The sequence below is a fragment of the Gymnodraco acuticeps genome, unplaced genomic scaffold (genome assembly GCF_902827175.1).
Source record: "Gymnodraco acuticeps unplaced genomic scaffold, fGymAcu1.1, whole genome shotgun sequence".
Taxonomy (NCBI): Eukaryota; Metazoa; Chordata; class Actinopteri; order Perciformes; family Bathydraconidae; genus Gymnodraco; species Gymnodraco acuticeps.
Genome location: NW_022991814.1, coordinates 1 through 18,217, shown reverse-complemented (window position 1 = coordinate 18,217; position 18,217 = coordinate 1). Strand labels below are relative to the sequence as shown.

Here is an 18,217-nt window from a genome sequence, read left to right as displayed (position 1 = left end):
GTGATCAGGTGATTAGGTGGACAGGTGATTAGGTTGACAGGTGATTAGGTGGACAAGTGATTAGGTGATCAGGTGGACAGGTGATCAGGTTGACAGGTGAACAGGTGATCAGGTGATTAGGTGATCAGGTGAACAGGTGATTAGGTGGACAGGTGGACAGGTGATCAGGTGGACAGGTGAACAGGTGGTAGAAAGCATCACTAAAGGAGTTAAATTAAATCCTCTGGAGGTTTTTATTTTAATAATTAACATCTCAATCATAAGAGATATAATATAATGAGGAGAAGAAAGTAATACATATTTTTAGAGGACCTATTTAAGTCTACCCGTAGGTACGTTTGAGAAACCGGCTCGAGATACACTTTTTGTTATATTCCATGGAATGCTCTGAACATCCCGATAGCAATGAATATCTGAAGTGCTTTGACAAAAAATCCATTAAAACATTTCATCTGTGGAAGCCGTAATACTGTAAAAAGCACGACCAATTATTTTAGCCGGCCCGACTAAAATAACTGGATGGCCTACCTGCCTGTCAGCCTCCCATCGGGGCACAATCTTATCTCGTGCCCTCATTGGTCATGTGCGCGTTAGTGTGTGTTGGAGGAGGGGCTCAGGAAGTGGCAGATTTTCACCGGTTGTGTATTTTCAAATTCTAACGATCTCGAGCTGGTTTCTCAAATGTACCTACCCCACCTTTAATATAATTCACGATGTATATGAATAAGTTATATTATGATTAATATGAATACGTTTACGTTATAATATGATTAATGTCAATGAGTTATATTATGATTAATATAGTGATTAATATTAATAAGTCATATTGTGATTAATATTATACAGCTAAATTAATTAATAAATTATATTATTATTCATATTACTCGGATTATGATTACAGCTGTAATTTACGACGGTCCGTGAAGTTAGCACCGGTCATCGCACAGACTCTGCGCATGCGCATTCAGTCAGCAACAGATTCAAGCGGGGGAGTTTATTCGGTTTACCGTAAAGTATTAGAAATAAACCGTTAAATAGGACCGTTTTTAGGGTCTTTATATGAACAGTCTGATGGTCTGACACGGGACAGGTCCGGTGAGTCTCCGGGGAGCTCGGTTAGTCCTGAGAGAGTGTTAACTGTTGTCACAGTAAGTTAGCTGCTAGCTGCTAACACAAACACTGCGGTCAGGGGCTCACTGTTACCTGTGTCTTTATACCTTCAGCTCCACCTGCGACAAGCAGAGCTCAGGTGAGTGGGATGTCACAGAGTCATTCCTTACTCTTTATGTCTCTGTTCACCTGTTGTTGCGTCCCAAACATAGCTAACCAGGTGCTAACCAGGTGCTAACTAGCTCCTAACATTAGCTCCACTGGTTTTATCACCAGATAAAGTGTCGCCACATGTTGGTATTTCAATGATTAGAATACCTGTTGGCTAACGTCAGGTTTATAGACGGGGAAGGGTTAGTAGTTAGAACAGGGTTGAATAACTTCCTGTTAGCAATGAGTCTAACAAACCTCCCTGTTCCTCCTGCAGACTGAGGAAGAGGAGGAGGAAGATGTCGCTGGTGTCAGATCTGGAGGGTCTCTCTCTCTCTCTGGACGACTGTCGCTGCCCCGTCTGTCTGGAGATCTTCATGGAGCCGGTGACCCTGCCCTGCTCACACACCTTCTGCAAGGTACCCCACACACACACACACACACACACACACACACACACACACACACACACACCCCTTTGATTGATTGATTGAAAAGTGTATTAACAGCTTGTATATTGGGTACAGTACAGTACAGCTCAAAACATACAATTGTTAAGGGGATGCAGACCAGAGAAAGACTTTCGTCTTGTTTACATCAGGGTCCCCCATTTCCAATTCATCATGTCATATAAGACATATTTGACATACAGATGGCTTATTTACAATTTACATACAGGTGGTTTTTTACATACAGATTGCTTATTTACAATTTTCATTTTAGATTTCGTTCTAATACATCCTAACCGGACATTTAAGACATACCAAGTCTACAGATATACAGTTAGTAACAGAGTCTAAAATGCGAGTATATACATAGATGGGGGGGGGGGGGGGAAGCTGTCCATTGAACGACAGGTTGAGATTTGTACCATTACCGGGGCCAGTTTTGCAATGCTCTCCCCCGAAGGTGCTCTTTAAGAGAGGTTTTGAAGGTAAGTATAGTTTTACTTTCCTTTACAGTTGTGGGAAGAGCGTTCCACCTTGATGTGGCATCATTGCGAAACGTGTATTCCCCCTTTTTTGTGCCAAATCTGGGTTTCACATGATTTGTGGAGCTCCCTCTGGTGTTATGATCATGGTATTCCTTGACCTTTGGGAAGAATGTTGACATGTACATGGGTACCATAGAGGTGTAGTGGATCTTGTAGACCAGGCCCATTGCAAGTAGCTGTACTCTGTCGTCTACTCTAAGCCATCCTAGGTTGTCAAAGTGGGCAGAGGTGAGGTGGGTTCTAGATGAAAGGTCAAGCAGTAGTCTGACCAGTTTATTTTGCGATGTTTGAAGTTTTATTTTTAGCGCCTTGGAGGTGCTATGGTACCATGACGTGCAAGCATAGTCATAGTACCCTTGAATGAGTGCTCCTGCCAGAGTCTTCAGGGTGTTTTTGTTTACCAGAGAGGAGATCCGGTATAGGAATCTAGTTCTTTGATTGACTTTTTTATTACATTGGATGCCATTTTGTCACAGGAGAGGTTTGCCTCAAGAATAGATCCTAGGTATGTAATTTCCTTCTTACTTGTGACAATAATGTCGCCCACTGCAACTGAGAAGTCGTCGGATTTGCTGAGATTATGTTTCGAACCGAAGAGAATGGACTCTGTTTTACCCAGGTGTAATGATAATTTATTATCGGCGAGCCAGGTGCAGATTCTGCCGAGCTCGGAGCTGAGGGTTTTTTCAACCTGCAACCTGTTCCTGTCAGAGACCAGCAGGGCTGAGTCGTCCGCGAACAGGAACAAGTTGCAGTCACATGCTGATGACTTGTCATTTGCATAAATTAGGAACAGTAACAGACCTAATATGCTTCCTTGTGGAACACCACAGCTCACTGGGAGGGGGGGGGGGGGGGACAGAGTACCGTTTACCTCCACCATCTGTGCTCTCCCCTCCAGGTAGGATTGCATCCAGCTCACCGATAGTTTATCAAAACCAATTGCTTTTAGCTTGTCAATCAGAATGGGGTGATTGACAGTGTCGAAAGCCTTTTGTAGGTCCAGCATCACCATGCCGCAGTACTTTCCCTCGTCCACCTCTTGTTTGATGTGGTCGCTCAAATAGAGAAGGCATGTGTCAGTGGAGTGGGATGTTCTAAAGCCAGATTGAAATTCATAGATTAGTTTATTTTCCGCGAGGTACTTTTCGACCTGTTCATATACTATTTTTTCCATGACTTTCGAGATGGAGGTAAATATAGAAACAGGGCGGTAGTTGCCTGGGTCCAATTTGCTGCCCTTTTTGTGCAGGGGGGTTACTCTTGCAATTTTGAAGTCTTTGGGTACTTTCCCCTGTTTTATGGAGAGGTTAATTATGTGAGCTATGACTGGTGAGATGGCGTTTGCTGTGTCTCTGAGGAATTTGGAGGGGATATTGTCGTGGCCAGTGGCCTTGTTAGGTTGGAGGGCGCTCAGTTTAATGAGTACCTCTGCTGTTGTTACCCTTGCTAGACTGAAATCATCTTTGCGTACCCCTAGGTTTTTGTAGTAGGTCATGATGTGATCTACTCCAAAAAGCCCTGAGTGGGAGGGTAATTTATTTACAAGAGTTGTGGCTATGTTTGTGAACAAAATGTTCAAGTACTTGGCCACATCCAGTTTGTCTGTGATGAGCCGGTTATCTGTCTTTATGTTTAAGTTAGAAAATCTCGTTTTGAGTTTTTTACTGCAGCCAAGCTCGTTATTGAGTCATTTCCAAAGTTCACGGGGTTTATTTTTGTTTTCCTCAGTTTTGATATTGATGAAATTCTTTTTGGCAGTTTTGATCATGGAGCTTACGTCATTTTTAGTCTGTTTCTTTCAATTTTGAGTTCAGTCACGTGGGCCTGGAGTTCACTGCTCGTGCTTTTGGAAAGCATTGACTGACTTTTATGAAACTCAGAGCATTTTTTGTCTCTGGTTTTCATGGCGGTCAGTATGCCGGAGTGCATCCACGGCTCAGCGCGATGTGTTACCCTGGTTGTTCTTAGGGGGGCCAAATCATTGAGTATTGCAGAGAATTTGTTTTTGAAACCAAGCCATGTTTCTTCAACTTGTGTACCACTGAGCTCATCTGACCAGTCCAGGCTCTCCAGTTCTAGGTTAAAGGCCTCGCTAGAGTAGTTTTTGAGGTCTCTAGATATGACTGTTTTGTGACAGCCGGCCATTTGTTTTAGCTTTTTGCGGGTACAGAATATCATATAATGATCACTTAACCCGCATGCTATAACCCCTTTACTGGAGATCCTGGACCTGTCAGAGGTCAGAATGATATCAATGGTAGTTTGTGTTGTTTCACATACCCGGGTGGGTTGGGTGATTAGCTGGCTGAAACCGTGCAGATCACAAATCCTACTGAAGGACTTGAAGACGGACGTGTCTTTACGTTGCATATCCGTGTTCCAGTCTCCAATAATAATTGTCTCTACATCCCCCACATCAGCCAAACACCCATCTAATGTATCATAAAAGTCACTCTGTTCCGGTGGTCTATAGATTGTTTCTATTACAGATTTAGCATTGTCAAAAATAATTTCAACCCACACAGATTCAATATTTTCATGATGCAGGTCAGTTCGGTTTTTGAAATTGGTGTCTTTATGTATGTACATGCAGACACCACCTCCATTCACGTTCCTGTCCCTTCTCACTACAAGATCATCTTCAATTTCAATCTCTGAATCTGTAATGGAATTGTCCAATTTGGTCTCAGAAAAGCATAATATGCTTGCCTTACCGTTCATGAATAGCTGCCTGAGTTCAGCCAGTTTGTGTCTCAGGCTGTTAGTGTTCAGATGAAACATATGTAGTCCATTTTTGTTGCTTAAATGCACAATGTCGTCAGCTTGCAGATATTTGTCTTTGTCCGTTACAGCAACCGGCTTGCCGTGGTGTTTGGAGAGGTGGGGGGAGGTGGGGGGAGGGAGGCTCCGTTGTAGCTTTAGCCGTTGATATGCTAGCAGGGTGGCTAACAACATGGCGGATATTTGTTCCCTCGGATCTCGGTTCTCTTCCTCTCGTCACTGCCTCATGCGTGTCTGTCTGCCGAGGCGTCCCCGGGGGAATCTCGAAGTCTCCGTTTATTCCTTGGTCTCCACGGTCTCTGTTGTCGTCGCGTAGTTGTTGTTGCAGCGGAAGAGATGCTAGTTCTGATGCTAATTGTGATGCTAGCTGCTCGAGCCTGCAGGACTGGCTTCTTGTCTGCACCGGGCCCGGATTCAGATGGATGTCTCCCGCTAACAATAAGACCAAGACGATCATACTTCTTCGGTCTAGTTTGCCTGACGGGGGTAAGTACTTTCGCGTCGGGTTTGCAGTTAATAATGCATGAATGCTTGCACTTCCAAAAGCGAGGTGTTTCCTTTCCCAGCCGTTGAGAAGGTAAAAGTCATTGTGGTTCATTTTATCCCCGCTTTCATTACTCTCCTTCTCTAAGTGATGTTGTCTCATTGATGAGTTGAGGTAGGAGTCCATCATCCATATTGTCAGGAGGATGAAATATGTAAAAAATCTGCAAGGTACCACACACACACCTTCTGCAAGGTACCACACACACACACACACCTTCTGCAAGGTACCACACACACACACACACACACACACACACACACACACACCCCTTCTGCAAGGTACCACACACACACACACACACACACCCCCCTTCTGCAAGGTACCACACACCCCTTCTGCAAGGTACCACACACACACCTTCTGCAAGGTACCACACACACACCTTCTGCAAGGTACCACACACACACACACACACCCCTTCTGCAAGGTACCACACACCCCTTCTGCAAGGTAACACACACACACACACCTTCTGCAAGGTAACACACACACACACACACCTTCTGCAAGGTAACACACACACACACACACACCTTCTGCAAGGTAACACACACCTTCTGCAAGGTAACACACACACATCTTCTGCAAGGTAACACACACACACACATCTTCTGCAAGGTAACACACACACATCTTCTGCAAGGTAACACACACATACACCTTCTGCGAGGTAACACACACACACACCTTCTGCAAGGTAACACACACACACACCTTCTGCAAGGTAACACACCTTCTGCAAGGTAACACACCTTCTGCAAGGTAACACACACACACACCTTCTGCAAGGTAACACACACACACACCTTCTGCAAGGTAACACACACACACACACCTTCTGCAAGGTAACACACACACACCTTCTGCAAGGTAACACACACACACACCTTCTGCAAGGTAACACACACACGGCCTAATGTGAAGCTTCCCGCTCATGTTTCAATAGTAGTAAGAGCTGCAGCAGAGTCTCCGTCAGCAGGTCGTCACCGGACTCTAAGCGGATGTTTAAAACTCAGTTCATGGGAGTCATCTTTATATCGCTTCAGTTTATAATCGTTACAGATCGAAAGTTCAGATTCATTTTTCAATAAATGATTCAACAAACAAACAACAAAAAACAAACAAACAACAACAAACAAACAACAAAATCATTACATTCAAAGAAACTACTTGTAGCAGATGAAGTACATTCTTCAAGAGTTTACATTAACTTTAAAGACTAACACGGGAGAAACGGATCCTCTCTTTTCCTCCCTCTCTCTCTCTCTCTGTCTCTAAAACCACCAGACTCAGACAGCATCAGGTCTAAAACCACCAGACTCAGAGACAGCATCAGGACTAAAACCACCAGACTCAGAGACAGCATCAGGACTAAAACCACCAGACTCAGAGACAGCATCAGGACTAAAACCACCAGACTCAGGGACAGTTTCAGGTCTAAAACCACCAGACTCAGAGACAGTTTCAGGTCTAAAACCACCAGACTCAGGGACAGTTTCAGGACTAAAACCACCAGACTCAGAGACAGTTTCAGGACTAAAACCACCAGACTCGGGGACAGTTTCAGGTCTAAAACCACCAGACTCAGAGACAGTTGCAGGTCTAAAACCACCAGACTCAGAGACAGTTTCAGGTCTAAAACCACCAGACTCAGAGACAGCATCAGGACTAAAACCACCAGACTCAGAGACAGCATCAGGTCTAAAACCACCAGACTCAGAGACAGCATACAGGCATTAAAACCACCAGGGACTCAGGGGACAGTTTCAGGTCTAAACCCACCAGACTCCAGAGGACAGTTTTCCAGGTTCTAAAACCCCCAGACTCCAGAGACAGTTTCAGGTCTAAAACCACCACCAGACTCAGGGGACAGTTTCAGGTTCTAAACCACCAGACTCGGGGACAGTTTCAGGACTAACTAAACCACCAGACTCGGGGAGGCATGTTTCCAGGTCTAAAACCACCAGACTCGGAGGGAGACAGTTCAGGTCTCAAACCAACCAGACTCGGAGACAGCTTCAGGTCTAAAACCCACTCAGACTCCAGAGACAGCATCAGGACTAAAAACCACCAGAGACTCAGGGACAGTTTCAGGTCTAAAAACCACCAGACTCAGAGACAGTTTCAGACTAAAACCCAACCAAACTCAGAGGGACAGTTTCATGTCTAAAACCAGCATCAGGACTAACCAGCCAGACTCAGAGACAGCATCAGGACTAAAACCACCAAACTCAGAGACAGCATCAGGTCTAAAACCACCAGACTCAGAGACAGCATCAGGATTAAAACCACCAGACTCAGAGACAGCATCAGGTCTAAAACCACCAGACTCAGAGACAGCATCAGGACTAAAACCACCAGACTCAGAGACAGCATCAGGACTAAAACCACCAGACTCAGAGACAGCATCAGGTCTAAAACCACCAGACTCAGAGACAGCATCAGGACTCAAACCACCAGACTCAGGGACAGTTTCAGGTCTAAAACCACCAGACTCGGGGACAGTTTCAGGACTAAAACCACCAGACTCGGGGACAGTTTCAGGTCTAAAACCACCAGACTCGGAGACAGTTTCAGGTCTAAAACCACCAGACTCGGAGACAGCTTCAGGTCTAAAACCACCAGACTCAGAGACAGCATCAGGACTAAAACCACCAGACTCAGGGACAGTTTCAGGTCTAAAACCACCAGACTCAGAGACAGTTTCAGGACTAAAACCACCAAACTCAGAGACAGTTTCAGGTCTAAAACCACCAGACTCAGGGACAGTTTCAGGACTAAAACCACCAGACTCAGAGACAGTTTCAGGACTAAAACCACCAGACTCAGAGACAGCATCAGGACTAAAACCACCAGACTCAGAGACAGCATCAGGACTAAAACCACCAGACTCAGAGACAGCATCAGGTCTAAAACCACCAGACTCAGAGACAGCATCAGGATTAAAACCACCAGACTCAGAGACAGCATCAGGTCTAAAACCACCAGACTCAGAGACAGCATCAGGACTAAAACCACCAGACTCAGAGACGGCATCAGGACTAAAACCACCAGACTCAGAGACAGCATCAGGTCTAAAACCACCAGACTCAGAGACAGCATCAGGACTCAAACCACCAGACTCAGAGACAGCATCAGGACTAAAACCACCAGACTCAGAGACAGCATCAGGATTAAAACCACCAGACTCAGAGACAACATCAGGACTAAAACCACCAGACTCGGGGACAGTTTCAGGACTAAAACCACCAGACTCGGGGACAGTTTCAGGTCTAAAACCACCAGACTCAGAGACAGCTTCAGGTCTAAAACCACCAGACTCAGAGACAGTTTCAGGACTAAAACCACCAGACTCAGAGACAGTTTCAGGACTAAAACCACCAGACTCAGGGACAGTTTCAGGTCTAAAACCACCAGACTCAGGAACAGTTTCAGGACTAAAACCACCAGACTCAGGGACAGTTTCAGGACTAAAACCACCAGACTCAGAGACAGTTTCAGGACTAAAACCATTATTGTCATACGTACATAACTACAATGTAGCTATGTACGTATGACAATAAAAGCTGATGTGTGTTTCCTGTATAATAATAAAGGGACTTCCTGTCTTCAGGTGTGCTTCCTGTATAATAATAAAGGGACTTCCTGTCTTCAGGTGTGCTTCCTGTATAATAATAAAGGGACTTCCTGTCTTCAGGTGTGCTTCCTGTATAATAATAAAGGGACTTCCTGTCTTCAGGTGTGCTTCCTCTATAATAATAAAGGCACTTCCTGTCTTCAGGTGTGCTTCCTGTATAATAATAAAGGGACTTCCTGTCTTCAGGTGTGCTTCCTGTATAATAATAAAGGGACTTCCTGTCTTCAGGTGTGCTTCCTGTATAATAATTAGGGATGCACAATATTGGTTTTTTGAAACCGATACCGATAACTTCCTGCTTCTCAAGACCGATACCGATAACCGATAATAATATAATATATATATATATTCAGGGCCGCCCCTGGCCAACTTGGGGCCCCAAGCGACATTGTGAGATGAGGCCCCCCAACCGACAGGAGTGAAAAAAACACTTTTTGGAAACAAAGTAGGCTACTTTGCAAATATAATTCCTGTTTATTATTATTATCAACACTTTTTTATACAGTGAGGTAAATGTGCATGTATGTTGTTCAGTCTGCATTTCCTGCCAAATACTAGCCTCAAAAAGATTAAAATATAATTAATGCAAATAAACAACTTCTACTAATAATAATATTCAATTCAATAATATAAATACTATATTATTTTATTATAATATAGTTGTAATATATTCAAGACAAACATGCTTATGACATGCTCAAAAACTGATATTTCTTAAATCTGTATTCAAACGTAGTTCCCTCTGTCAGCAATGTATCAACAACTACACACACATTGCTATCAGTATTTCTCTGTGTGGTGGTTGACATGATGATGGCTGTTAGGAGTTAAGGGGAGAGGCTGAGCATCACCATGATGATGGCTGTTAGGAGTTAAGGGGAGAGGCTGAGCGTCACCATGATGATGGCTGTTAGGAGTTAAGGGGAGAGGCTGAGCATCACCATGATGATGGCTGTTAGGAGTTAAGGGGAGAGGCTGAGCGTCACCCATGATGATGGCTGTTAGGAGTTAAGGGGAGAGGCTGAGCGTCACCATGATGATGGCTGTTAGGAGTTAAGGGGAGAGGCTGAGCGTCACCATGATGATGGCTGTTAGGGTTCAGTTAAGGGTGGGAGAGGCTGAGCGTCACCATGATGATGGACTGTTAGGAGTTTAAGGGAGAGGCTGAGCGTCACCATGATAGGACTGTTAGGAGTTAAGGGGAGAGGCTGAGCGTCACCATGATGATGGACTGTTAGGAGTTAAGGGGAGAGGGCTGAGCGTCACCATGATGATGGCTGTTAGGAGTTAAGGGGAGAGGCTGAGCGTCACCATGATGATGGCTGTTAGGAGTTAAGGGGAGAGGCTGAGCGTCACCATGATGATGGCTGTTAGGAGTTAAGGGGGAGAGGCTGAGCGTCACCATGATGATGGCTGGTTAGGAGTTAAGGGGGAGAGAGGCCTGAGCGTCACCATGATGATGGCTGTTAGGAGTTAAGGGGAGAGGCTGAGGCGTCACCATGATGATGGCTGTTTAGGAGTTAAGGGGAGAGGCTGAGCGTCACCATGATGATGGCTGTTAGGAGTTAAGGGGAGAGGCTGAGCGTCACCATGATGATGGCTGTTGGAGTTATAAGGGGAGAGGCTGAGCGTCACCATGATGATGGACTGTTAGGAGTTAAGGGGAGAGGCTGAGCGTCACCATGATGATGACTGTTAGGAGTTAAGGGGAGAGGCTGAGCGTCACCATGATGATGGCTGTTAGGAGTTAAGGGGAGAGGCTGAGCGTCACCATGATGATGGCTGTTAGGAGTTAAGGGGAGAGGCTGAGCGTCACCATGATGATGGCTGTTAGGAGTTAAGGGGAGAGGCTGAGCGTCACCATGATGATGGCTGTTAGGAGTTAAGGGGAGAGGCTGAGCATCACCATGATGATGGCTGTTAGGAGTTAAGGGGAGAGGCTGAGCGTCACCATGATGATGGCTGTTAGGAGTTAAGGGGAGAGGCTGAGCGTCACCATGAAATGTGCAAATTGACATAAAAATTAATATAAGGGGGAAAAGTGCTCCATGTTTTTTAGGCTGTAAACTTTAACTGTTATGTAAGCCAACTAGACAGACAGTGTATCACTCTTCCTCCTGTACATTAACAGATCAAAGGCATCACATACTTGAATTAATGTTAAATAAAGAATGCTGGAAATAACTGCATCTCCATTAGCCTGTATGCTCTGCAGAGACTGCCTTCTTCATGTCCTGAATTGCAGCTGATGTTTTAATGGCAATTGGCAATTTGACTTATACAACATTCACAAGTTGTACATTTGACTCATACAATAACCCACCTTCGAGTGATACGCTAGTTTCTTCAAGTTTTGTTTTTTTCCCCTCTTGCTTGCTCCAGACTGAAACTGTCTTTTCACCGACATCTCTTCACCTGCACTAGTGGCCGTATCAAAGCCGTGATTGGTCAGATGTCGATTCATTGCAACGGTGTTGGGTTACAGACGTGCTCCCCTTGTCACCGCTCACTCTCGCGTGTCAGCCGGGGGTGCGCGGAGAACTGCGCACAGCAGCTGAGGCCCTCTGGGCGGGTCCCCCTGCGCAAGGCGGGGCCCCATGCAGCCTGCGTGATTGGCCTGGAGGGAGGGGCGGCCCTGTATATATTAAATGTACCTGTAGTTTTTGCACACCTGGTGGTAAAAAAAAGACTAGTAGTGAGCAAATGACATGAGCATTACTACTATGAACAAAACAAGAACAGTTTTGACTCTTCAAAGTGACCATATTTATTTTCCCAAATAAAGTTCTTGCCTTTTTCAAAAGCCTCGTGGATAGGTAAAAGCCCCGGTGCCTTTGCAGCTGGCTTTGGATTCGCCGCTAGTTTAGCAGCGCAGGCGTCTTCGTACGCTTTTAACACACCATCGTAGCGATGGCGATGTTTCAGGTGACTGATCAGGTTGGAAGTATTATAGCTCGTTGCCTTTTTCCCTCCTCGTGGAACTTCTGCATTTGTTAATACAAATAGCAAGCGAACTATCTAACTCTGAAGCTTTGAAATAGTCCCATACCACCGACTACATGTTTGTTTACTGTCCTGGCTTCACGGCCGCACACCATTTAGGTCACAGCCAGGCATGAGTTAGGGAGCGCTGGATTTGTGAAAAACTCCCCTCTTCCTAAACCACTAATACCACAGTACTGGCAAAACGGGAGGAGCCGAGTGAAAAACAAGCGCCCCTCATCCCAATCCACCCACACCGCAGTATTGTTTTCATTTTTTTTACCCAAAAACTATATTGTATATTATCGGGGCTATTAATACTGTTATCGGGATGACGTCATAATTCCTAATATCGGACCGATAATTATCGGGCCGATAATTATCGTGCACCACTAAAAAGGGACTTCCTGTCTTCAGGTGTGCTTCCTGTATAATAATAAAGGGACTTCCTGTCTTCAGGTGTGCTTCCTGTATAATAATAAAGGGACTTCCTGTCTTCAGGTGTGCTTCCTGTATAATAATAAAGGGACTTTCTGTCTTCAGGTGTGCTTCCTGGAGTCCGTGGATAAGGCCACGCTCTGCTGTCCTCTCTGCAGGAAGAGAATCTCCTCGTGGGCGCGGCTGCACAGCAGGAAGAACTCCATGGTGGATCAGAAGCTGTGGAGCAGGATCCAGAGCAGCTTCCCCCTTCAGTGTGAGAGACGAATCAGAGGAGAGGAGGAGGAGCCGGGAGGTACACACACACACACACACACACACACACACACACACACACACACACACACACATACAGAGACAGACACACACAGAGACACACACAGAGACACACACAGAGACACACAGAGAGAGAGACACAGACACACACGCACACACAGACAGATACACACAGACACACACAGAGAGAGAGACACAGACACACACACACAGAGACACAGACACAGACGCGCACAGACACACACAGACAGAGAGACACACACAGACACACACACACACAGACACACACAGACACAGACATACAGAGAGAGAGAGAGACACACACACACACACTGTAGTACTGTTAGGATACAGCTGTACTTCTTATTTGTGTGTGTGTGTGTGTGTGTGGTCTCAGTGTTTTTTCCCAGAGTGTGTCTGCCTGGAGAGCTGAAGCAGGAGTACGAGGATCAGGTCTCCAGAGTAAGTTTAACTGGATGAGCACACACACACACACACACACACACACACACACACACACACACACACACACACTGTGAGACTGACCGTTGAGCGGCCCACACCAAGCAAGGAGGCAGAGGCAGAACGTCCAAAAATATAACCCGACGTGGGCATTTATTAAAATCATGTGCACAAAGTTCACAGCCTCAATCCTGCTGTTCTCCTTGAACACATCCTGCAGCCACAAGGATCTCACACACACACACAGTTACAAGGAAACAGCACCTAACAACACACAGGTGAGGGGGGAGGAGACAACACAGGACACCAGGTGCACACAATCATCAGCCACAGACATCAACATATTATTTGCACCCTGATTACTCTCAACCACTGTCATCCTTACACCAGCATAACTCCTCTCGGCGCTCTCGCAAACTCCCCTATCTTTCCAGGCGGAGCCGAGGACCCGACCGGCACCTGCCAGACGACGTTCCAATCAATACGGTTTAATCAGTTAAAAAATACTAGCTCAATAATTAGTATAAATTATGTGCAAATATGTAATGTCAACTGTGCTGTGCAATCACGCTAATAAAGTGCAATATTACCCAGCCCGAAGCCGTCAGTCCATAGTGACGAAGTTACCTTCGTCACGCACACACACACACACACACACACACACACAATTACCTTCACTGTTCAACATTTCACGTGAGAGGCTGTTGTTGACGTGTTGTTTGTTTCATCTGATGGAGGAGAGGCTGTTGTTGACGTGTTGTTTGTTTCATCTGATGGAGGAGAGGCTGTTGTTGACGTGTTGTTTGTTTCATCTGATGGAGGAGAGGCTGTTTGTTGACGTGGTTGTTTGTTGTTCATCTGATGGAGGAGAAGCTGTGTGTTGACGTGTTTGTTTGTTATTCATCTGATGGAGGAGAAGCTGTTGTTGACGTGTTGGGGTTTGTTTCATCTGATGGAGGAGAGGCATTGTTGACGTGTTTGTTTTGTTTCATCTGATTGGAGGAGAAAGCTGTTGACGTGTTGTTTTGTTTCAATCTGATGGAGGAAGAAGCTGTTGTTGACGGTGTTGTTGTTCATCTGATGTAGGAGAGGCTGTTGTTGACGTGTTGTTTGTTGTCAATCGATGGAGGAGAAAGCTGGTGTTGACGTGTTGTTTGTTTCATCTGATGGAGGAGAAGGCCTGTTGTTGACGTGTTTGGTTTTGTTTCAATTCATCTGACTGAGGAGAGGCTGTTGTTGACGGGGTTGTTGGTTTCATTCTGATGGAGGAGAAGCTGTTTGTTGACGTTTGTTTGTTTCATCTGATGGAGAGGCTGTTGTTGACGTGTGGTTTGTTTCATCTGATGGAGGAGAAGCTGTTGACTGTGTTGTTTTTCAATCTGATGGAGGAGAGGCTGTTGTTGACGTGTTGTTTGTTTCATCTGATGGAGGAGAAGCTGTTGTTGACGTGTTGTTTGTTTCATCTGATGGAGGAGAGGCTGTTGTTGACGTGTTGTTTGTTTCATCTGATGGTGGAGAAGCTGTTGTTGACGTGTTGTTTGTTTCATCTGATGGAGGAGAAGCTGTTGTTGACGTGTTGTTTGTTTCATCTGACTGAGGAGAAGCTGTTGTTGACGTGTTGTTTGTTTCATCTGACGGAGGAGAAGCTGTTGTTGACGTGTTGTTTGTTTCATCTGATGGAGGAGAGGCTGTTGTTGACGTGTTGTTTGTTTCATCTGATGGAGGAGAAGCTGTTGTTGACGTGTTGTTTGTTTCATCTGATGGAGGAGAAGCTGTTGTTGACGTGTTGTTTGTTTCATCTGATGGAGGAGAAGCTGTTGTTGACGTGTTTGTTTGTTTCATCTGATGGGGAGAAGCTGTTGTTGACGTGTTGTTTGTTTCATCTGATTGAGGAGAGGCTGTTGTTGACGTGTTGTTTGTTTCATCTGATGGTGGAGAAGCTGTTGTTGACGTGTTGTTTGTTTCATCTGATGGTGGAGAAGCTGTTGTTGACGTGTTGTTTGTTTCATCTGATGGAGGAGAAGCTGTTGTTGACGTGTTGTTTGTTTCATCTGATGGAGGAGAGGCTGTGTTGACGTGTTGTTTGTTTCATCTGATGAGGAGAGCTGTTGTTGACGTGTTGTTTGTTTCATCTGATGGAGGAGAAGCTGTTGTTGACGTGTGTTTGTTTCATCTGATGGAGGAGAAGCTGTTGTTGACGTGTTGTTTGTTTCATCTGATGGAGGAGAAGCTGTTGTTGACGTGTTGTTTGTTCATCTGATGGAGGAGAAGCTGTTGTTGACGTGTTGTTTGTTTATCTGATGAGGAGAAGCTGTTGTTGACGTGTTGGTTTGTTTCATCTGATGGAGGAGAGCTGTTGTTGACGTGTTGTTTGTTTCATCTGATGGAGGAGAAGCTGTTGTTGACGTGTTGTTTGTTTCATCTGATGGAGGAGAAGCTGTTGTTGACGTGTTGTTTGTTTCATCTGATGGAGGAGAAGCTGTTGTTGACGTGTTGTTTGTTTCATCTGACTGAGGAGAAGCTGTTGTTGACGTGTTGTTTGTTTCATCTGATGGAGGAGAGGCTGTTGTTGACGTGTTGTTTGTTTCATCTGATGGAGGAGAGGCTGTTGTTGACGTGTTGTTTGTGTCATCTGATGGAGGAGAGGCTGTTGTTGAACGTGTTGTTTGTTTCATCTGATGGAGGAGAGCTGTTGTTGACGTGTTGTTGTTTCATCTGATGGAGGAGAAGCTGTTGTTGACGTGTTGTTGTTTTCATCTGATGGAGGAGAAGCTGTGTTGACGTGTTGTTTGTTTCATCTGATGGAGGAGAAGCTGTTGTTGACGTGTTGTTTGTTTCATCTGATGGAGGAGAGGCTGTTGTTGACGTGTTGTTTGTTTCATCTGATGGAGGAGAAGCTGTTGACGTGTTGTTTGTTTCATCTGATGGAGGAGAGGCTGTTGTGTGACGTGTTGTTTGTTTCATCTGATGGAGGAGAAGCTGTTGTTGACGTGTTGTTTGTTTCATCTGATGGAGGAGAAGCTGTTGTTGACGTGTTGTTTGTTTCATCTGATGGAGGAGAAGCTGTTGTTGACGTGTTGTTTGTTTCATCTGATGGAGGAGAGGCTGTTGTTGACGTGTTGTTTGTTTCATCTGATGGAGGAGAAGCTGTTGTTGACGTGTTGTTTGTTTCATCTGATGGAGGAGAGGCTGTTGTTGACGTGTTGTTTGTTTCATCTGATGGAGGAGGAGAGAAGCGTTGTTGACGTGTTGTTTGTTTCATCTGATGGAGGAGAGCTGTTGTTGACGTGTTGTTTGTTTCATCTGATGGAGGAGAAGCTGTTGTTGACGTGTTGTTTGTTTCATCTGATGGAGGAGAAGCTGTTGTTGACGTGTTGTTTGTTTCATCTGATGGAGGAGAAGCTGTTGTTGACGTGTTGTTTGTTTCATCTGATGGAGGGAAGCTGTTGTTGACGTGTTGTTTGTTTCATCTGATGGAGGAGAAGCTGTTGTTGACGTGTTGTTTGTTTCATCTGATGGAGGAGAGGCTGTTGTTGACGTGTTGTTTGTTTCATCTGATGGAGGAGAAGCTGTTGTTGACGTGTTGTTTGTTTCATCTGATGGAGGAGAAGCTGTTGTTGACGTGTTGTTTGTTTCATCTGATGGAGGAGAAGCTGTTGTTGACGTGTTGTTTGTTTCATCTGATGAGGAGAGGCTGTTGTTGACGTGTTGTTTGTTTCATCTGACTGAGGAGAAGCTGTTGTTGACGTGTTGTTTGTTTCATCTGACTGAGGAGAAGCTGTTGTTGACGTGTTGTTTGTTTCATCTGACTGAGGAGAAGCTGTTGTTGACGTGTTGTTTGTTTCATCTGATGAGGAGAAGCTGTTGTTGACGTGTGTTGTTTGTTTCATCTGATGGAGGAGAAGCTGTTGTTGACGTGTTGTTTGTTTCATCTGACTGAGGAGAAGCTGTTGTTGACGTGTTGTTTGTTTCATCTGACTGAGGAGAGGCTGTTGTTGACGTGTTGTTTGTTTCATCTGATGGAGGAGAAGCTGTTGTTGACGTGTTGTTTGTTTCATCTGATGGAGGAGAAGCTGTTGTTGACGTGTTGTTTGTTTCATCTGAGGAGAGGCTGTTGTTGACGTGTTGTTTGTTTCATCTGATGGAGGAGAGGCTGTTGTTGACGTGTTGTTTGTTTCATCTGATGGAGGAGAAGCTGTTGTTGACGTGTTGTTTGTTTCATCTGATGGAGGAGAAGCTGTTGTTGACGTGTTGTTTGTTTCATCTGACTGAGGAGAAGCTGTTGTTGACGTGTTGTTTGTTTCATCTGATGGAGGAGAAGCTGTTGTTGACGTGTTGTTTGTTTCATCTGATGGAGGAGAAGCTGTTGTTGACGTGTTGTTTGTTTCATCTGACTGAGGAGAAGCTGTTGTTGACGTGTTGTTTGTTTCATCTGATGGAGGAGAAGCTGTTGTTGACGTGTTGTTTGTTTCATCTGATGGAGGAGAAGCTGTTGTTGACGTGTTGTTTGTTTCATCTGATGGAGGAGAAGGTTGTTGACGTGTTTGTTGTTTCATCGATGAGGAGGAAGCTGTTGTTGACGTGTTGTTTGTTTCATCTGATGGAGGAGAGGCTGTTGTTGACGTGTTGTTTGTTTCATCTGATGGAGGAGAGGCTGTTGTTGACGTTGTTTGTTTCATCTGATGGAGGAGAGGCTGTTGTTGACGTGTTGTTTGTTTCATCTGATGAGGAGAGGAGGCTGTTGTTGACGTGTTGTTTGTTTCATCTGATGGAGGAGAAGCTGTTGTTGACGTGTTGTTTTGTTTCATCTGATGAGGAGAAGCTGTTGTTGACGTGT

The 18,217-nt window shown here is 45.0% G+C and overlaps 1 protein-coding gene across 1 annotated transcript; it reads left to right on the top strand.

The window, feature by feature from the left end:
* Positions 1 to 876: 876 nt before the first annotated feature.
* Positions 877 to 13,380, top strand: rnf168 (ring finger protein 168; the record flags this gene model as incomplete). The annotated part of the gene is given in 4 exon segments (XM_034199670.1): positions 877 to 1,249; positions 1,538 to 1,679; positions 12,748 to 12,937; positions 13,316 to 13,380. Coding segments are annotated over 3 exon segments (375 nt in total), but the record flags the coding sequence as incomplete, so codon positions are not given.
* Between the last annotated feature and the right edge of the window lie 4,837 nt (positions 13,381 to 18,217).